The sequence below is a fragment of the Lissotriton helveticus genome, chromosome 4_1, assembly GCF_964261635.1.
Source record: "Lissotriton helveticus chromosome 4_1, aLisHel1.1, whole genome shotgun sequence".
NCBI classification, from domain to species: Eukaryota; Metazoa; Chordata; class Amphibia; order Caudata; family Salamandridae; genus Lissotriton; species Lissotriton helveticus.
This window is the reverse complement of record NC_136063.1, coordinates 1,814,935,951-1,814,957,518: the sequence shown is the minus strand read 5'-3', so window position 1 is coordinate 1,814,957,518 and position 21,568 is coordinate 1,814,935,951. Positions and strand designations below refer to the sequence as shown.

At 45.2% G+C, this 21,568-nt stretch overlaps 1 protein-coding gene across 5 annotated transcripts in view; it reads right to left on the bottom strand.

The window, feature by feature from the left end:
- The window catches only part of OCRL (OCRL inositol polyphosphate-5-phosphatase), a 475,965-nt gene that overhangs the window by 330,199 nt on the left and 124,198 nt on the right, over positions 1–21,568 (bottom strand). For 3 of the 5 annotated variants that reach the window (XR_013610641.1, XM_078688434.1, XM_078688432.1), the window contains exons 7-9: positions 20,642–20,771; positions 20,415–20,555; positions 6,901–7,002 (exon numbers count right to left, since the gene is read on the bottom strand). Coding sequence is in view for 4 of the 5 variants with exons in the window: in XM_078688434.1 (XP_078544560.1) it covers positions 6,901–7,002; positions 20,415–20,555; positions 20,642–20,771 (373 nt within the window). In the remaining variant the exon portion in view is untranslated. The remainder of the gene's footprint in view (positions 1–6,900; positions 7,003–20,414; positions 20,556–20,641; positions 20,772–21,568) is intronic. The other 2 variants (XM_078688437.1, XM_078688433.1) reach the window with 1 other exon arrangement.

The following is a 21,568-nucleotide window of genomic DNA, read 5'->3' as shown; positions in this document are numbered from 1 at the left end:
AAACTTCATCATTTGACAATCTGAACTTCCTGGAAAGCTATTTCAGCACAAATGGAAAACAGTTTATTAACTTCTAGAATGCATTAGGTAAGGTAGGTCAGGGAGGGTGATAACCTGAGACTCTTCCTTGGAACAAAAGTAAAACAAATAAAATCCGCAGTTCAGATACAGCTGAATTTAAATCTTGTGGAAAAAAAGACAAAAATGGCTTTTGGGCACAGTATATAGTTTACTTTTATATAGTAATATACCACAAAAGTATGCATTGGAAATGATGGACTACAACCTTTTGAAACTGGATACTCAAGGAGTTGATCAAGCATTTTTTTCTTCTGACAATACAACAATTTTCAGGTGGAAAGTGATCTTTTTCTTTGTTTTGTCTCAAGTCACTGGAAATTTCAATACGATGCAGTGCAGCATCACATTCAGTTTGAAATACATGGAAGTTTATGAAGAGGCACATTTAATCCAAGAATCTATGTATTGGATATTTTGATGACATCTTTATCTTATGATCTGCTCCAACAGAATAACTTGTGAATTGTGTGGATTAATTAAAAGGTTAGGGTCTGATGTACAAACAATAAGAATACTGTTTTCCTAATTGTGATCAACTCTTATCACAATTAGGAAACTGGTATTCCTAATGTATGACATTTTTTGTCTCCCAAATAGCGATTCCTAGTAGGTTGCAAATTAACCTACACTGTGAATATTAATGAGGTAGGTACCAATTTGCGACCCATTAGTAATTGCAGCTATCACAAGAATGTTGGTCTCATGAGGTAAGCAGACTACCAGGTCTTTAATGTCTTTTTAATAAAAGCAACCTCTTTTTTTCTCCTTTTCCTTTTTTTTTTTTAATGCAGTCCGTATTTCGTAAAGGAAAACGAGATGAATTTCGAAACAACAAATGAAACTTTGACGTTTAATCTTTAAAGAGTAGGAAGCAGTCCGTGGGACCACTGACTGCTGTAAAACATTCTCTAAGGGGAAGGTGTCCCAAGGGGACTCCTCATTTGCAAATGGGTTACCAACCCTTTTCAAATGGTGGTAAAGTATTACTGTTTTGTGACCTGAATTTGGTTGCACAACAGTAATTCATACCATACCAATTAGGTATTTGGCATGGACACCCAAAATACACCCCTTCAAAATAACAAATCGCAAATACAAATTGCGATTTAGTAACAAGTTAAAGAATCACATTTTGTACATCTGAAATAGCATTTTTTCCGGTTGCAAACAGCCCAATTCTGCCATTTTATGAGTGATGTATTATGTGAGGTTATAAGCAGTGCACTGTGGAGGCGTAAGTTATAGGTAGCGCAGGTAACTAGAACTGCTTTTCTTGGAGTTTGTGCGTGTAAAATCTGAGCCTAACTTCAACAACCCTGTAACCTTTTTTTTTCAGTGAATATATATATATATATATATTCACTGAAAAAAACATAGGTTATAGACCATATATAGTTAGGAATTAGCATTTAAAAAACCTTATTTTACTCACACAAAACCATTGAAATTCCATATATAGTTAGTTGTACTAACTATATATATCGCGCACCCGCAATCCACTGCTGATGATGTCACATATTACATCATTCATGACATGGTCAGTGACATCACTGATGACATCACTGATGACATCTCAAATGACATCACTGATGACATCACTGATGATAACATCCAGTGACTGTATGTTTCTGTAAAGTTAAAATATGTCTTATATATTGAAGAATGAGTGGATGTATAAGTGTCTGGATGATGTATTTAGTAGGTGCATGACTGACTGTATAAGTGAGGGATTAAATGTGTCTCACTGAGTGCATGGGTTAGTGACTAAACTATTTTAAATTGTGCACCATTGTGTCTGTTGTTTTGTAATCTGATGCAATTGTTGATCATTAGCTAACTATATGGGTTATTGATTAGTTGGCCAAGTATTTGTATGGGAGACTGAGTGTGTGTGTGTGGGTGTCTGGGAGGTGAATGACTCTGTGCATAGATGTGTGAGCAGTTGATTCACTAGATGTATGGCTTCAAAAGTGCATGTGGAAACAGCTGTATGGGCGGTTTACTGTGTGCATGAGTGTATTGGTGAGTGAATGGATATCTCAGTGCTACATGTCAAAGTAAGTACATATGTAAAACACAGTACATGTGGTAGTTGACATATATAAATAACTGTGCATAAGAGCCAGTGAATGTGTGAGTGGCTGTATGGATTATTGTGAACTTGTATAGAGTAAATATGTGTTATTATATGTTTCAATAAGTAAGGTGTGTTTAACTATATAGTTGAGGAAATGGAGGTGTGATTGATTCTTTGCAAGACTGTGAGTGTCTGTTTACACTGAGTGTATCTAAGTTTATATTAGAGTCTGAAGAGGTTCATCGTATCATCACATGAATGATGTCATGAGTAATGTCAAATGAGATGTCATCAGTGATGTCATCAGTGATGTCACTGACCATGTCATGAATGATGTAATATGTGACATCATCAGCAGTGGATTGCGGGTGCGCGATATATATAGTTAGTACAACTAACTATATATGGAATTTCAATGGTTTTGTGTGAGTAAAATAAGGTTTTTTAAATGCTAATTCCTAACTATATATGGTCTATAACTATGGTTTTTTCAGTGAATTTCATTGGTTTTTTAAAAGCTAATATCTGTAGCTGTAAAATGTATTCTTCTTTAAATCCAAACATATATTTTATATGTTTATCAATAATTTTTTTTTTAATACTTTTTTTTTGTAAGCTCCCGGGGCGCGGACAGGTGAACGCACGGGTAAGCGCAATCTTGCGGCGCGCCCCGGGGCGCGTACTAATACGCGTCCCGGAAGCGCTATTGCCGCGAACGAAAACAGCATCGTGACGTATCGCGTAGCCACCACGCCTTGCGTCATAAGACACGTATCGCGTAGCCGCGAGATGCGTCTTATGACGCACCGCGTAAGCGCACCCGGAAGCGCATACGATCGCGCAACGTAAGCGCCCCGATGCGCTTACGATACACGCCCGGGGCGCGCCCCGGGGCGCGTAGCGTAAGCGCGTCAAACCATGTGACTTTAAAATAACACTTTTCATTGGTTCAGAACTTTTTATTTTCCAAATTGTGTGAAACCCACCCATTTCTCTCACTATTGCTTTGTACTTGGAGAGAGCAAGAGCTGTTCTGTCTACTCTATCTCCTACTTTTCTGATCTCCAGCAATGGCTGCAAGAGAGTCATCCAGCAGTGATTCAGATGGATTTTTAGATGAGGACCCTCCTCAGCAAAAGAAAAAAACCCATTTCATCTGGAAATTTTACGACATCCCTGAAGGACAGAAAAAAGTCAACGCTCCCAAAGTAACCTGCAAAATATGTGGGAGTAGTTTATCCAGAGGCAATCCTCTGAAAAAATATAGTTTTGGGAATGCTAATTTGATCAGGCATGTGAAAAGAAGACACCCTAACAACTTTGCCAGGGAGAGTGTCAGAGAGCTGGCACGGAATGTACCAACAGATGGCGGCAGCACCTCCACTGGTGGAGCAACACCTTCGGGACCACCCCATGGAAGAATGGTCCCTAACATTCAGCCGGTGTTTGCAGGCATCAAATTTTTGTGCACGGAGTGTGACGAACTGCTCTGCTATGGGGAGCAGAGTGTTGAACTGATTGCCCTAAAGAAGCAGCAACACCGCTGCTCTGCCAGTCCCTAAATTTTCAAATTTTTTTGCTCCTGTTGAGCAGTTTTGCAATCCCTGTTTTTGTTTTTCCCTTGACAAAAATCCAAAAAAAAATATAAAATTGTTTTAAAAAGTCTAAAAAAAATATAAAACAACAAAAAAAAAAAAAATATATAAAACAACAAAATCAAAAAAAAGTTCTTTTCAGAACTACCTCCAATTTATAAAAAGAGGCTTTTTTTTTTTTTTTTTAAAGTCTGTCATTTTTAATCTCCATGGTACGCTCCCCCGTAAGCTCCCCGGTGCGCGTACCGGGCGCTCCCCCCCGCGAAAATCGATTTTTTTTTATTATTTTTTTTTCACCCGCGGGAGCCTTTTATGGCCCCCACATCAAAAGAGGGGGGTGTACCCTGCCCCCTTTTTCTCATTTCCCCCCTTTGATTCTTGCCACCTCTTGTGTCTCAATCCCACCGAGACACAAGATGGCGGCCGCTGCGGACTGTTTCGAATGTTTACAGACACCCGAGAACCAATCAGCTTGCCGTGCGCAAGTCGCGTGGCGCGCCTGAAGCGCTCCCCGGTACGCGTACCGGGCGCGGCTCTAGATATATATCTTTTTTTAAACCGAATTTACTCAAAATTCACAGGACCACATATCTTGAGACCTAGCAAAGGCACATCGGGCAAACAATATCTACAATTTTGCCAAGTTTCGTGGAAATCCATTCAGCCGTTCGGGCTAAAAGTGAGGCCAACCGCCCTATGGAAAACTCAATGTTAAAAACACGTTTTGGGACCCCCCTTTTTTCTCGGCCCCCCCTTGACGAAACCCCCCCAAATTTTCGGGGGCTGCTCAGAAACAAAATGTTCCATTTTCCTGAAAATTTCAGCCAATTCCGTCCACAAACGCCAAAGTTATTAGACATAGAATTTTCAAAAATCCCATAGAGAAAAAATCCTAACTATATATACCTACTGGCGACCGCCAGTAGGTAATATATATATATATATATTTAGATATATATATATATATATATATATATATATATATGACCAACGAACTTGGCGACACTCCGTAAACCTCAAAGCAAAAGCAATGTAAAAATATAACTATTTTCATAAATAAATGGACCACTCCCACAGATGTCCTCACACAGGTTTCATAATACTCCATTTACCACCACCCCATTTTTGCTTCGCATAGTTTAGAGAAAAGGAAATGCCCACTGCAGATCAACAAGATTGAACAAAAGCACATTGTTGGTCAAGCATATTTAAATAATGGTTACGAACATTTTCAAATGCTGCAATTCTACAACATTAAGTTGTTTCAAATAGCATTCACATGCTTTTAATGTCAAGAGAGAGGGACTGTGGGAAAAGGAGTATGCCTGGGGACAGAATAATCAGGAAGCCTTGAAGAAAGTACTTCTTTGGGTGAGATACATCAGCCACTTATTGATTTGAAATGGTACAACTGAAGAATTCATGCACTTATTTGATGGTTTTGGCAGGAAATTTCTCGGTCTACAACTCACATGCTCAGCTAGTAAAACTTGTGTAAACTTTCTGGGAGTATTGGTGTTATGTACAGGATGAACAAATACAAATTTCGCGGTACAGGAAAGATTTGGCTACAAATAGCATCCTACATGTGACTAACTTCCATCCAAAATTACTGATCAAGAGTATACCTTACGGAGAACTGTTAACCCCTTCCATTCTCATGACGGAATGGTTCAGTCGAGAGCATAAGTGCAAGTGTCGTCATGACGGAACTATTCCATCATGAGCACACTTTAAACAAATCCCTCTTCTGTAAACAGCAGAGGAATTTCCCCCTTTTTTTGCTTTGGAAGGTGGGTAAGAGCTTTCCCAACCGCTCCCAAAGCATAGTTATGGTTTCCACTGTAATGACGATTGTGCGCATCTGTCATCATTACAATAAAAACGAAACTGAAACTTAGTTTCTCGGCCCCCCCTGAGCACCGAAAAACATGGGAGAGGTATCATTGGAAAGGAGAGAATCTCCCCATTCCAATGGTACCCTTCCCTAGTGGATCCCTACTTGGGGATCACCCCAGGAGGACTAACCCCAAGCAGGGATCCACACACTAGCCACCGGGGGGGGGGAGGGGAGCAGCCCCTTGGGCAAGGACCTTTGCTCCCCCCCATTCATTTTTGCCACACAGCCTTTCTGCCCCACAGAAAGCACCCTAGGCACCAGGGATTCCTTGTTATACAGCAAGGGTGGAGGCTATCCAGTGGGCATGCCAATGCTCCCACCCTACCCCCCCAAAGAATGCATATTACTTTCTGCCCCCTCCCCCTCCCCCCCCCAAGGCAGCAGATGGGGCAATGTAAATGTAAATGTGCTGGATTTGTAAAGCGCACGGCTGCCCGTGAGCGTCCCGGCGCTTGCTTAGGCAACCCGTCCTGGTATTCCCCTGTGAGAAACCCCGGCAGGGTGTCCACAAGGTGAAAGCCAGGCATCCCGCCGCGAGGGGCCGTAGTGGAGATTAAGCAAGCTATTGCCCAGAGTCGCAGAGTGTGACCCCGTGAGTTGAGTAGGCACCAGAGCGAGAATTGTCGAGTCCGTGGAATTTTGAGCCCGAGACCCGCCGAGGCGGGGAATCGAACCCTGGTCCACGGTCGATCTCAGCTTCCGGGTCTGCCGCCTCTAACCACTGAGTAATTTAATTTGTAAAAGTCGTGGGAAATACATTCGAAACAATACTAAAGAGGTTAGAGTGGATTGCGCACCAAAAGTTTCCTGAAAACTGTATTGAACTGGAGAGGCGCAATACACATCCAAACCTGATGGCAAAAAGAAAACAATCTAACAATGGAGTCTATTTCCATGCGCACTATTACGAAGACTTATCTTCAAAGAAAACCAACTTGCAAACTTCCGGACCCAGCACTAGATTGCAGGAGTATGCAAAGCACGTGTATCTACTGTCACACATGCCTCGAACATGCATTTTATATGCAACCAAAAACCCAAAGTGAATATAAATGTTCACATAAAGATGTTACTTTTATTGCTAAAAGTCATACATCCTTATAGAGGACTACATTTCTTTCAGCACTACCTTTAAATAAAGATTGAATGGGCTTCTAGTGCCCACAATTTTATGTTGATGATTGATGCCTATGTATCGATTTATCAATGATGTGGAAATCAATGCCCCCAGTTAACGTGCTTCTTACCCAACGCAATAGATGTCAGGTGGATCTGGATCACAAGCGAGCCAGGGCTCCAACCCACTGTCTGGAGACTGACCATTCACATTCCACGTCCCTGCAAAAAACCTGCAGCAAAAAGAAAAGCAGAAAATTAACAGATTCAATTGTATTTAAGAGCAATCTTAAGCTGGTTAGTTGTATCCATTTTGTGTTTCCTTCCCAAAAATCTTTCTTTCACCATACACACCAAAGCAAAAACTGCAAGAAATAGAACTTGTACGGTTTAGTGGGATTAATTAGGGTGAGAGAAAGGGGGGATATAAAAGCAATACATGGGAACCAAATTAAGACCAAAATAGGAACGGGTTAGGGGAACCAACACTTGAGCTTGAGGTTGGAAATATCGTACAGCATGCATGGTTTTTAAACTATGAAAATAAAGAAAAGTAATGTACATCTGTTGACACTATCATATGTTTGGTAACACTATCCGTTCAATACTTTATTTGACAGCGGATTATATCCTCAGGAGCCACACAGGATTTTGAAATTCAAAAAGCAGTGCTCCTGTGTGGCTCTGCGCATCATTCCACTCCAGAAATGTTGAACTGAGGCCCATATATGCACCACCAAGCTTGTCTGCACCTTTAGATGCTGCACCCATCAGCGAACTGGAAAGACTAGTGTGTAAATTCCTAAATTTGTACCTTTCTAGTTGAAAAAAGGAGATCTTTCTGCAGAATGGGGAGGTGGAAGGGAGGGGAGTAATCTACGGTTACATACAACATCGACCAGAAGTAATATTATTGAAGGTAAGCAACTTTTAATTCTGATAAATGCTGCTAAATACAGATTCCTCACCTTGTGAATTGATACCAAAGCAATACTTGCCAAGGGGGTGGGTCTCTACAACGGCTATGATCATACAAATGCCTTGCGGGACCCAACATGCAACATATTAAATATGTTGCCTTCCTGTTCTTAATTTTTGTAAACATGTGCAATATGCATCTGCACGTAGCATCAACCTCATTGTAAGGTGAACTGCCAGCCCCCTGCTCTAGGCAAAATGAACAAATTACTTACCTTCGGTCACGCATTATCTGGTAGAGACTATCTAGCTGCAGATTCCTTGCCTTTGAATTCCCTAGGCATCAGGCTTGATTCGGAAATATTTGCAGAGCATACCCCTTGCGCCAGCCGTCGGGTGGCTTCATTCGGCTCCGCGTGACAGCATCCGTTATGACATTGCGCTACCTATGTAGGCGCCACCCAGGTTTTCGGCTGTCAGTACTTTTCGTTTTTTCCATGCCAGAAGCGTAGAGCCACGAAGTGACTGATGTAGTCATGTCCAAAACTAGGCCCCTGAAAAGGGGAGTAACCCTAGCACTACAACATTAGTCTGCAAAGCAGAGAGGCGTGGGTGGGGCTGTAAGGAATCTGCAGCTAGATATAAACTCTACCAGATAATGAGTTACCGAAAGTAAGTAACCGGTTCATCTGGTACAGACTTCTAACTGCAGATTCCTTAACTTTTTTTTTTGGTTTACTTTTTTTAGTATATAGTAAACAGAAGATCTGCATTTATATCTTAACAATTGACAGGATAGTCCAGTGACAGTCTCATAGCGAGCGACAATACGTGTATCATTACAGATAAATGTATATTGTGATTTTCATACCTCCTCCTCTGATTCCTGGTCTATTGCTGGGGGGAGGGGAGGCATATATTTCCTCTATAAATATTCCACTTACCCCACACCCTTACCCCACTTCTAGGGGCATCCTCTATGGATATACGTAGCTTTTTCTGCTACCATAATTATATCCATGTCCCTGCACCAATCCTGGTGAACGGTGCTTGTACTGCCCCCCATTTCTGGGCTACATTCAGCTATTATTATCCCTATCGGTGCCCAGTTTTGGTCAGCGTGATTCAAATCCGTTGGTTCCCATATATTCAAAAGACTACATTTGGGTTCAAGTGGGACTGGGCTGGCGCAGATCTCGGTGATAGTGTTCATTACGGCTGTCCAGTATAGTATAGTGGGCAGTCCCACAAGATATGGTAGAAGGTGCCTATGTCGTTGCATTGACGCATGCAGCACTGGTCAGAGGCATTTCCTATTTTGCACAACGTCATTCTCGTGAAGTATATCCTATGTAGTGTCTTGAGTTGTATTAGGCGTAGTCTGGAGGACACCGCCACCACCTTGGGCGATTCCATCGCTTCCTGCCAGTCGGTGTCATCCAGTTGCCCCACCTCTCCCTGCCATTTAGCCCATCGTGTCAACATGGGGTCTAGTTGATTGTTAATGATTTTCCTATATGTAAGGGAGATCGCTTTCTTCTCTAAGTGGTCTGTTAATAGCTGGTCCTCTAAGGGGGAGGCTTCAGGGAGAGTCTCCTCCGCTGGAATAGCAGCTTCTAATGCATGTTTTACCTGCATATACCGGAACATCTCGGTAGGAGCCATCTCGCATTGTTCCTGCAGGTGGGAAAATGCAACGACCTTCCCTCCTTTCCAGAGGTCACCCAACCGGGAGATCCCTATTAGATCCTACTTTTGGAACACCTTGCTCTTGCCCAGTGTGCCTAACTTGCCGGTATACCATAATGGGGTGTGTTGTGTCAGCCCATCCTAGGTGTCGCGTCACTGTATGCCACACATGAACCGTATGTGCTGAAGGTCTCAGTAGGCTTTATTTTTTCTGTTTGTTGAATAGTACTTGGTTGACTCCCCCCGAATCCAAGGCCAATCTATCAAGGCGGTACACAGGGTCGGTGTTGGGTGCGTGGATCCACTGATTGATCACTACCAGTTGCGAGGCCCAGTAATACGCCTGAACTTTGGGCAGAGACATACCGCCATTGTACCAACTTCTAGTCCGTTTGCCCGCAGCTATCCTAGCCAGTTTGTTCTCCCATAGGAGATGATTAACTTCTGAATCAATGGCCTTGAAATAGGACTCCGGGACACGGTAGGGCGTGTTCTGCAGGGCATATAGAAAACTGGGTAATGCTGTCATTTTAAAAAGATACAGAAAAGGGGGTGGTGATGAACAGAGTGTCCGAATTAAGCAGACCACTCTTACCCAGTCCAAAGATCAGGGCTTGATCCATCACCGTTATTTATCTCACTGCCCCATCCCAGCTCAGAACCTGGCTATATGCAAATTAGTCTGTCCCTGGCCCAGTGCATCATGGGAACAGGGCAGACCAAACTACAAAGCCAATTCTTCACCAGAAAGGAGACAAGCTACCGGGGACCGGTTTCTGGCATTTCAGCCTCTTCGGCCCGGCTTGCTTGAATCCTCATTGCACCATCAGGATTCAAGCAAGCCGGGCTGAAATGCCAGAAACCGGTCCCCGGTAGCTTGTTTCCTTCCCAGTATAAGAATTGGCTTGGTAGTTTGGTTTGCCCTGTTCCCATCATGCACTGGGACAGGAACAGACTAATTTGCATATAGCCAAGTTCTGAGCTGGGATGGTGCAGTGAGCTAAAAAACGGTGATGGATCAAGCCCTGATCTTTGGACTGGGTAAGAGTGGTCTGCTTAATTCAGGCACTCTGTTCATCACCACCCCCTTTTCTGAATCATTTTGTCCACCATAAGCGTGGAAGGGTATACTCAGATGTGAGTCCCTTGCTCATTGCACCATCAGGATTCAAGCAAGCCGGGCCGACGAGGCTGAAATGCCAGAAACCGGTCCCCGGTAGCTTGTTTCCTTCCCAGTATAAGAATTGGCTTGGTAGTTTGGTTTGCCCTGTTCCCATCATGCACTGGGACAGGAACAGACTAATTTGCATATAGCCAAGTTCTGAGCTGGGATGGTGCAGTGAGCTAAAAAACGGTGATGGATCAAGCCCTGATCTTTGGACTGGGTAAGAGTGGTCTGCTTAATTCAGGCACTCTGTTCATCACCACCCCCTTTTCTGAATCATTTTGTCCACCATAAGCGTGGAAGGGTATACTCAGATGTGAGTCCCTTGCTCATTGCACCATCAGGATTCAAGCAAGCCGGGCCGACGAGGCTGAAATGCCAGAAACCGGTCCCCGGTAGCTTGTTTCCTTCCCAGTATAAGAATTGGCTTGGTAGTTTGGTTTGCCCTGTTCCCATCATGCACTGGGACAGGAACAGACTAATTTGCATATAGCCAAGTTCTGAGCTGGGATGGTGCAGTGAGCTAAAAACGGTGATGGATCAAGCCCTGATCTTTGGACTGGGTAAGAGTGGTCTGCTTAATTCAGGCACTCTGTTCATCACCACCCCCTTTTCTGAATCATTTTGTCCACCATAAGCGTGGAAGGGTATACTCAGATGTGAGTCCCTTGCTCATTGCACCATCAGGATTCAAGCAAGCCGGGCCGACGAGGCTGAAATGCCAGAAACCGGTCCCCGGTAGCTTGTTTCCTTCCCAGTATAAGAATTGGCTTGGTAGTTTGGTTTGCCCTGTTCCCATCATGCACTGGGACAGGAACAGACTAATTTGCATATAGCCAAGTTCTGAGCTGGGATGGTGCAGTGAGCTAAAAAACGGTGATGGATCAAGCCCTGATCTTTGGACTGGGTAAGAGTGGTCTGCTTAATTCAGGCACTCTGTTCATCACCACCCCCTTTTCTGAATCATTTTGTCCACCATAAGCGTGGAAGGGTATACTCAGATGTGAGTCCCTTGCTCATTGCACCATCAGGATTCAAGCAAGCCGGGCCGACGAGGCTGAAATGCCAGAAACCGGTCCCCGGTAGCTTGTTTCCTTCCCAGTATAAGAATTGGCTTGGTAGTTTGGTTTGCCCTGTTCCCATCATGCACTGGGACAGGAACAGACTAATTTGCATATAGCCAAGTTCTGAGCTGGGATGGTGCAGTGAGCTAAAAAACGGTGATGGATCAAGCCCTGATCTTTGGACTGGGTAAGAGTGGTCTGCTTAATTCAGGCACTCTGTTCATCACCACCCCCTTTTCTGAATCATTTTGTCCACCATAAGCGTGGAAGGGTATACTCAGATGTGAGTCCCTTGCTCATTGCACCATCAGGATTCAAGCAAGCCGGGCCGACGAGGCTGAAATGCCAGAAACCGGTCCCCGGTAGCTTGTTTCCTTCCCAGTATAAGAATTGGCTTGGTAGTTTGGTTTGCCCTGTTCCCATCATGCACTGGGACAGGAACAGACTAATTTGCATATAGCCAAGTTCTGAGCTGGGATGGTGCAGTGAGCTAAAAAACGGTGATGGATCAAGCCCTGATCTTTGGACTGGGTAAGAGTGGTCTGCTTAATTCAGGCACTCTGTTCATCACCACCCCCTTTTCTGAGTCATTTTAAAAAGAGCTGCCCTACCCAGTAGGGTGAGCGGTAGTGCTCTCCAGTGTTTAATATCATGTATCAGTATCTGTAGTGGTTCTTGGAGGTTCAGCCCCTGGAAGTCATCCAGGTCAGACGTAACATGAATCCCTAAGTATTTAAAGCTACCTGTTACTACCCTAACCGGGCAATTCTTTAGTAACTCGGGATAGGGCCCATACAGGATATATAGTACTGACTTCTCCCAGTTGATTGTATATCTGAGATCTCCTCATATATTTCACATATATTTAGTATTCCATGAATGGGCCGCGTGGGGGAGGCTACATATAACAGAACGTCGTCTGCGTAGAGGGAGATACGATCTTCCCATCCATCCGTCCAGCGCAATCCGCGGGATTCCTTACCTTTGAGTTAGATATGTAAGCCATACCATCCTGGTGGAGGGTTGTGGACCATTACCTTATACTAGGAATTCCTGAAGGACCGGACTGTCCAGGAAGTAGTGGTAGGCAAAGGTGTTTAAGGATTCCTACTTTGCCGCCTGACCGATGTCAAGGACTGGGGTCACCCGGAGCCAAGGCAATAGTGGCAGCTTTCACCCCGGAACTCGAGCAGTCAGTGCTCTTTTTGGGTCCAGGCAGTGGAGCTGCTCCTCTTACTTAGAGGGATGTGAGGGAGCAAAGAAGGTGGGCAGCATGATGGATTGGCCCAGATGTAACAGGGTTAACCTTTGGCAAGAATTGAGTACTGGTGTGAAGCACCACTTTTTCTGGAAAAGACATCATGTAGGAAGGCGTGCAAGATAAGGCCTGCAACTCACTCGCCCTCTGGGCAGATGTTATCGCTATTAAAAAGGTTGTCTTGATGGTAAGCAGCTCGAAGTAAGCACACAAGGTAAGTGAGGACGAAATTAAGGTCCCACTGTGGCATAACAAAGGGCGTGGGTGGAAACAGGTATGCCAGCCCTTTTTGAAACCTATTTACAATTGGAGACCTAAAGAAAGATGGTTGGTCTGGCAGCCACAAAAATGCAGACAGAGCAGAAAGATAACCCTTGAGAGTTCCCAAAGCAGAGCCCGGTTAGGCATGGGTTAGAATGAATAGAAGAACAGTGGAAAGAGAAGGTGGAGTCCCCTGATCTCCACCTCTCCAAGATTGCCACCCCATCCCAGGAGTTGTAGAAGGGAGAGGGGTCTGCTGTTGACCCAATCGGGGTTCGTTAATCTCCACTGCAGATCTCTATCAGTTACTTTCGAAAGCTGGACCATGTCGGTGAGATTTCCTAAATGCTGTGCCCACTGGAACTTCAGGTTCCACTATAAAGCCCTCATACGCCACCTGGCATGCTCACCGAAATCCAGAATAGAGGCTGAAACATCGGAATCATAACGTGAACATCCTGGAATCGCTTCTTGGGGGCGCTGTGTACTGCACAGCTCCGATGAAATGGAGCGTCTGACAAGGTGCCAGGTGTGACTTCCGCACATTTATAGAGAACCCCAGGGAATGCAGGAGGGCCGCCGTATTCTGAAGTTTGGGAAAAGCCTGGGGCAAGGACGCCTTCAACCAGTCATCGAGATTGAGTTTTCCCCTAACGCCCTCACCTGCGCAGATGAGCTACGACCACCGCCATCACATTGGTGAACACCCGAGGGGCACAGGTGAGGTCAAAGGGGAGCATGGTAAACTGAAAGATCTCGCAGCCAACCTTGAACCGCAGGTAACGCCTGTGGTACGGTAGCATGGGGATGTGAAAATACACATTCTGCAAATCCAACACTACCATCCAGCCTTCTTGGTCTAGGCCAAACAAGACTTGAACTTCTCCTTCTTGAGGAAGAGATTGACAGTCCAAAGATCTAAAATAGGCTGCAACCCTTTGTCCTTCTTCGGAATCAGAAAGTAGCAGGAATAATAGCCACTGCCTACTTCTGAAACCGGGACCCTTTCTATAGCTCCCTTGGCCAAGAGAGCTGTAACTTCCTCCTGGAGTAATTTCAAATGACCCTCTGTCAGCCGTTCTCGATTCGGCAGAATGGGAGGTGGAAAAGAAAGGAAAGGTAGGGAATAGCCCTCCTGAATGAACTGCAATACCCACTTGTTCGATGGTATGGACCTCCAGTGGGAGAGATGATGGATTCTACCACCAACCGGAGTGGTGTGGCCTGTGCGGGACTGTGGCTGGGATAGGGATGATGCGGCTGGAATCCCCTTCCATTGCCACGAAAGGAGAGAAAGGTAGACTGACCACGAGGAGTAGAAGAAAGGCCGAAGGATCTGGTAGTAGCTCAAGAGTCCTTAAACATCACTAAGACTAAATCTGCCTTATCCCAAAAAAAGACGGTGTAGGGAAAGTAGGATCTGCTTTCAGGGTCACCCTCAATTTTTGCTGGTGTCCTTTTGTTTTTCTGACTAGTCTGACTGGGATCCTGCTAGTCAGGACCCCAGTCACTGTTCTCTCTCCCTACTTTGGACTTGGCAAATACTTTTAGTACCTTCCTAATTGGCTACTGGTGTACCCTTCTAAAACCCTAGTATGTGGTACTAAGGTAACCAGGGCATAGATACACCATAGGTCTCCCACAAGCTGCAGCATGTATTGTGCCACCCATTAGAGACCACTCAAACTGCGACTACAGTTCTGCCATTGCTGCCGATGTGAGATGGTGCTAGCACCACTCACAACAGATATTAATTTCCTTATATCTGAGGTTACTGCACTTAAACCCTATAAGTCACCCCAAACGCAAGCCTTTAAATCCTGAAGGCAGGGTGCTTGGTTGTATGTGTGAGGGTGCCCTGCATGAGCAGGACACCTCCTACAAATCTAGGAGTTGATTCTCCCAACGTTGTAAGTGCGATAAGCCATTTTAGACATATAGTGGACATCATGTAAACTACAAGATGACTAACTACATACTGGCTGCACCAAAACCGGTCATATTTGGTATCAAACATGCTGGAATCCTACCTCAATACCAATTCCAGTGTTGGATATGGGATCCCTTGTACTGGGGGGCTCCCCTAGGAAGCACGCCTGTATTCCCGGTGCCAGCCTTTCAGGGTCTAACAGCAAGCTTGTGCTGCTGCCGAGCACGGACACAATTCTGCTCTCCTGCTGCAGAGCCAGGCTTGAGCAGGGGAAGGTAGAAAAATAGGTTTCCTGTCACAGGGAGGTGTAACCACTTCCATGACAGGACTTAGTGTATTGGGCTGGGGTGGGGGCGCTTGCCAGCGCCACCAGACTGCTTTGAATGGCACATTTGGTGCCCTCCTTACATAGTATGGTTGAAACCTGTTCAGGGAGCTATTGGCTACCGCTCTGGCACGAAACTGGACAAAGGACATGGGACAATCCTCCCCTCTGTCCAGCCCCTCCTCTGGGAGGGATCCCTGAATTGTCCCAACCCTTTGCTTAAGGTACTTAAAGGCTTGGGACAACAGTCAGATCCGAAACCACTTCATTTTCAACCGTCTGGACACTTTGGACATCGTTGGACTTCGCTTTGGGAACCAAGACTGCATCTGGGAAGAACCCTGCTGGTCCTGGTCTCGTCGTCCTGCCACTCTTCTGCGTCGTCTGTGCCTGTGCTCCATAAAGAATCTTCTTCAGGCCTGTGGACATCCAAAGGAATCTCCCTTGGAGTAAAGGAGTCACTTACCTGCATCTGCAGGTACTGCAAACAAGCTGACTGGTCTGCTGCTCCTGACATCCCACGCACTGCGAAAGGCCTCAGCGACTCAGGTGATGTTTCTGCAACCCCAGAGAGGCCTGCACTGTCTCATCAGCAAGTTAGAAGTCAGTATCCCTCGTCGGAACCCCTGGAACAGTACCCCTGTGCACCACGTTCACTTGCTGTTGCCAAGGCTTGTTGACTCCTCTCCAGAGATCTTCGTACTCAAGCCGCCAGCATTCTCTTGTTACCAAGATCTCCGTCAGCTAGCATTCTTAGTGGGCTGCTGGAGGTCCTCTTGCAACTCCTGTGCCTTTGGCCTATGGGTCCTCTTGAGGGTCACCTTTGGCTGGAGTGGCCTCCCCTGCTTGCTCAGGGCTTGTTCGGACTCTTCTGCACTTGGTGAGTCCCTGGTACCTTGCTGGTCCCAACACTACACCTTCTTCGCTTTCCAGGTCTGTTGCAGCTGGCAAGGTTTGTTGGTGCTCCCGCCGGAAACCGACCCCCTGGCTCCTGACTTCTGACACTGCCAATTCTCATGCATTTTCCATAATTGGTGGTCATTGGTCTTCCGTGCCGCCTGGTCATTCCAGAGTGGCATAGACTCTGTCCCCTCTGCTTGCAGGTACTCCTCGTCAAAAATCCCTTGTATTCCACTGGATTCCGTCACCGTCTTCGCCAGCTGCAACTTCACTTAAGTCCTCCACTGTATCTACAGCAGTTTGCAATGTCCTTTCACACCTATGCACACGGATTCCTAGTGTAGGTATCCTGGTTCCTGGGGTATCCATGGGTGGGGTGACTCACCATCTTCCATGGGGTTTCTTCAGGGGCCGCTGGGAAGAGTCCTTCTTGAAAACTGGAACCACGACTTCCCCATTGACTTGTTATGAGCATGAGGCCGTGTTACCACTCTGCACACGGCCTCCGTTGGATTCCTGAGTACTTACCTTTGGTGGGTCCATGGGTCCCCGGCTCTTTGAAGTCTTCTGGGTCCTGTTTCGACTTCGGTCATGGTTTGCATTCCACTTTATTAGTATATGGTTTGGTCTCCCCCTGGAAAACACTGTGTATTTGTGCTACTTACCTGTTCTTTTGTTGAAGTATTGATTGTATTGTGATTATATCTACGGGAAGGCGATATTGCAATGTGTTAGTGAGTGTTTATATTAAATACATATTTTTATAACTACACTGTGTGGTTCTTTTTCCCTTATGCTACATTATATGATTACTACTGGTGAAACAAGTTGCGTTACACTCCTTGACTAAGCCTGAAGGCTGCTCCCCAGAGCTACCATTTAGAGAGCTTTCTTTGGTTGTCTAAGGCCACTAAAATCACCATAAGGGTTGTCTGGATTAGTGCAGAGTGCTTCACTTAAATAAGTGTGCACCATGTACCAAGCCAGCCTCCTACAGACGGGTTCCATCAAAACACATGTCCTTAAAATTTGCTTGGACATCACCCGAGAAGCCAGTTGTCCTAAGCCAGGTATGGCACCTCAAGGCCACTGTAGTGGAAATTGATCAGCCCAGGGAATCAGTTGTATCATGGGCATACCTTATGGTGAATTTTGCTTCCTCTCTTCTGTCCCTAACTGCTTGAGAGAGCACAGCTAGGGCCCCCTTCAGAACTTATGGCAGCACTTGAGCAACAGTCTCCCAAAGGGAGTGAGAAAACGGCCCAATAGATATGCAGTATTCACAGACCACAATACCAGGCTGGCAGAAGAAACCATCTTCTTACCAAAAGAACTCAACCTCTTGGATTCCCTATCCAGAGGGGTGGAAGGGAACACGCCCTGGCATGTGGAAGCCTGCACCTCCAAACTTTCGGGGTGGGGTGATGGCTGAGAAACTTTGGGTCGCCCGGAGCTGGGCGATCACGGCGTGCAATTGTCCTTTTCACAGGAGCATCTGTGCTAGGTTTGGACCATGTGCCTAGAAGGATATCAATTAATGTTTCATTAAAGAGCAAAAGGGGTTTGAAGGTGGAAGCCCCGGGTTGAAACTCTTTGGAGATTAGTCCTGATCTGCACAGAAGGCAGCTCTAGTACGAGGACCTCCACCATGCATAGGATGCCCCCTTCTCCGTATCCACAATTGGAAGAGAGAGCATGCCAGTATCTGGAGAAGTGTCCAATCCACTGGCTTCCCCAAGTTCCCCATACCAGCCCAACTGTTCTTCAGAGTCATCCTGGTGTTACACAGGGTCGATAGATCCCTCCCATTTATCTCCCGAGCCTAACACATCCTCAAAGTGTTCATGCGACAACAAAACACCTGGGTTCAATCTGCACCGGCATTGGTGTTTCTCGACGCCGTTCCGACTGTGTCAGGGATAAGGATGGGGCTGGCGCTACAGGCACAGACTTCGGGTCAGACACCGTAGGTCGCGATGGCACGACTGGCGTCGACACTGTTTCGGGATCGGATCCTTGAGGCACCATGGTGCTGTGGCCGGAGCAAACATTGCTGAACCCGATGGTTCCCCTTCAGACCCCACTGGGCCCAACGGCTCACCAGAGCGGTAAGCCCACTCAAATATGTGGTGCATGCCTCGTAAAATTCTTTAATATGAGCGTGGGTCGCTCCGGCTCTGGAAAAGTGAGGGAGGCGCAAAGTCGACCCTGGCTCCGGCTCTGCAGGACCGTGCCTAGATCGTCAGTGCTCCTTACCTCTTTTGTCGACGGACGACAGCTGAGGTAAAGATGAAGTCTGCTTGGACGACTTCTTCTGCCTCTTCCCCAAGTGTCCAGAATACCTCAAGTGGGACGAGGAGGATGTTGGGCCCCGGGAGCGGACGGTGCATACTGCCGGGCTGCAAGGAGCTTCGTAGACCGCTCCCGCAAGGCCTTTGGATCCATCGCCCAACAGTCAGAGCAGGACTTTGAATCGTGGTCATACTCGAGACACCACAGACCGACGAGGTGGCGGTCGGTAACTGACATCATGCAGTGGCAGGCATCGCACAGCTTGAACCCAGTATTCCTCGAAGACATCCCTGAACACGAAGATAGAAAAAAGTCTGAATGTGTCAAAAAGCAAAGGAGGGGTAGCTCTTCCCTGATCGGCACTTAACTGACACGAAAAGAACCCACTTCTGCACACCTGTGTGGCGTCTAAATAGGCACCGCAACGTCGAAATCAACGCTACCGAGGCAGACATCAAGCGGAGTTGAATGGAGCCAAAAGATGGTGCGTGCATAAGGCATTATTGCTCAGCAAAAGTTTCCAGTTCCAGCCTGATGTCTGGGAAATTCAAAGGTGAGGAATCTTCAGATAGAAGTCTCTATCAGATAAATAAAATAAAGAATTATTTTGATGGGAATAGGATTCTTAGACTGTACGATCTCTAGTATACTCAACCGTTTGGGGGAGGGAGAGATGGGGAGGCACCAGAGTGTCACTGACAGAAGGCACAGGTTCTAGGGCAGTTCATCAAATCTTTAAATATTTCACACAACCCAACTCAAGGGTTAGCTAAATCAGGTTTCTACAAACAAATATGTGTGCATTTAAAGGTCCACTGACTTTGAAGCTGCTGTTCCATTGACAAAGATCTGAGACATTAGAGATCTCAGCACCTGGGTCAAGCTAACCACTAGGTGAAGCGCCTGTCAAGAGACCAGAAAAGAGGTCCATCTGGCAGCATGTGTAGACAGAGGAGTCTGCCAATTTGATGTTGGAGTTGTCTACTAAGTAACAGAAGACTTCCTTCTTGGTGAAAGATAGTTACATTACCTGGGATGTTGACGTGGATAAGTAAGACGCTAACTGCAAAACTTGTTGCGCTGTAATAACAAACTCATCTAGAAGGTGGATAAACAATAGATCCAGATTGTAGAAAGGTGGCTCTATATAGCGTGCCAAAACAAGGTACACTGTGGAGGGGTTGTACGATGATACAATGCAGGTAAATACTTCACATGCCTTTGCCACACCTTTTTCAAAACGCATGTTTTTACTGCAAATATACATTTAAAACGTATGCCAATACCACATATTGTTTTTAGATTTAAAAACAATGTATTTACCTTAAATAAATCACCTTAAATGTGTGGTATTGGCATGCCTTGTAAATGCATATTTGCGGCAAAACTATGCGTGCTTAAAAATGTGTGGTAAAGGCACGACGAGGTAAAAACCTTGTTGTAAAGGCTGTTTACCCTGTGGAGGTAGTCCTGACAACCCTAACTAGTTTACAGAGGTAAAATGTTGACATAAAATACCCATACAGAAGATAGCCTTTGCTTTGTTTGATTTATGATTAAAGCAGGCCAAATATGGATCATATGACGTGGCAAACTTTAGCCATAGAACTACTCTACTACAGATGAAGTATGAAACACAATGGGCCCTCTACCTAGAGGTGTACGATATTAGCCCATATCTTACTACAGCAGAACTACATTACAAAATTTCAGGCAAGAATTTATTACAGGTATCCCCAATAGATAAATCTAACTCATCTGCATGGACAGACATTGCACTAAGCAACAAAACGATAATTCAGTAAAAATTAAATCAAGTAAAGGGAAAAATTCTATTGCTCACCTATAACCGTGAATATTGACATATTCACTTTCTCTCTTTGCCATGACGTGTTTGATTAAACCCTCTCTCTGCCCAGACTGAGTGGTGGGTACAAAAAGCTTCTTCATTGTGCCTGTTGGCTGTTCTCGTTCTCTGGTTAACCTTGGGGGGGAAAAGAATAGTGACCACAGATGGAAACATTAAGTAAGGAGCAATTCTAGCAAGTTGTTATGAGAAGCTTTACTTACGGGCGCGGTACAGGTGGAGGAGGTGGTGGTGGTGGTGGTGGTTCTCTGTGAAAGCCAATCTGCTGATTTTTTAAGTTTCTTTTAGTTTCCATGTTCATGCTGCTAAAATGATCTTCAAACCCTACAAACCCTGCATGTGAAAAGACAAACCAATTGATTCAAGTGGTTTAAAACAGCTCATAAAGACCATGCATAACTGATAAATTTGCTGTGGGGTTAGCACCCACAATGAGAAATTGATAAATGTGACATCCCACTGACAATATGGACATATGAACCCCAAAAATATATGGATTCTGGCCCCTATTAAACTGATGCTCTATGGTGGCTGGAAACTTGGTGTCAAGGCACAGAATTGCGGTAAATGTGACCTATACATTATAATCCGGCTATTAGTGATTGCAGGACACTACCAATGGTAATCTGGAGGAATTAAATTGGATATTAAATTATCAAGAGTGCATTGTGATGAAAGTAATGCAAATTATAATCAGTTATATTCAGATATGGCTATTCTGCTCTTCAGATTTAAAAAATTTTTATTCACTGTTCTACTTTTCGCGTCAATCTCTCACATACCCACAACCATCACACTGATAGGCGCTGCATCCGATAACATAATACCCGCACCTCAGTGATCATCCCGTACAACAAGGCAACACTACCCATATAGCCTCAAAGCAAAAACAAGACCCTCATAACCAGATAACCTACAGTCATAGCTTGTTATCCATTTGGGTACGCCATTCAGCACCCACATAGGAGTAGTAAGCGCTGTACAAATGCCGCAATACAATCTGTACAGCACTGGTGCCCACTTCAGAGCTCGTGGAACAGACACAGTTGTAGACAAGGAGATACCAGCTATAACATTTTCTAGCGACCAGCATTTTTAAGTTATTGAATACTTTGAAATTATCCGTTTTC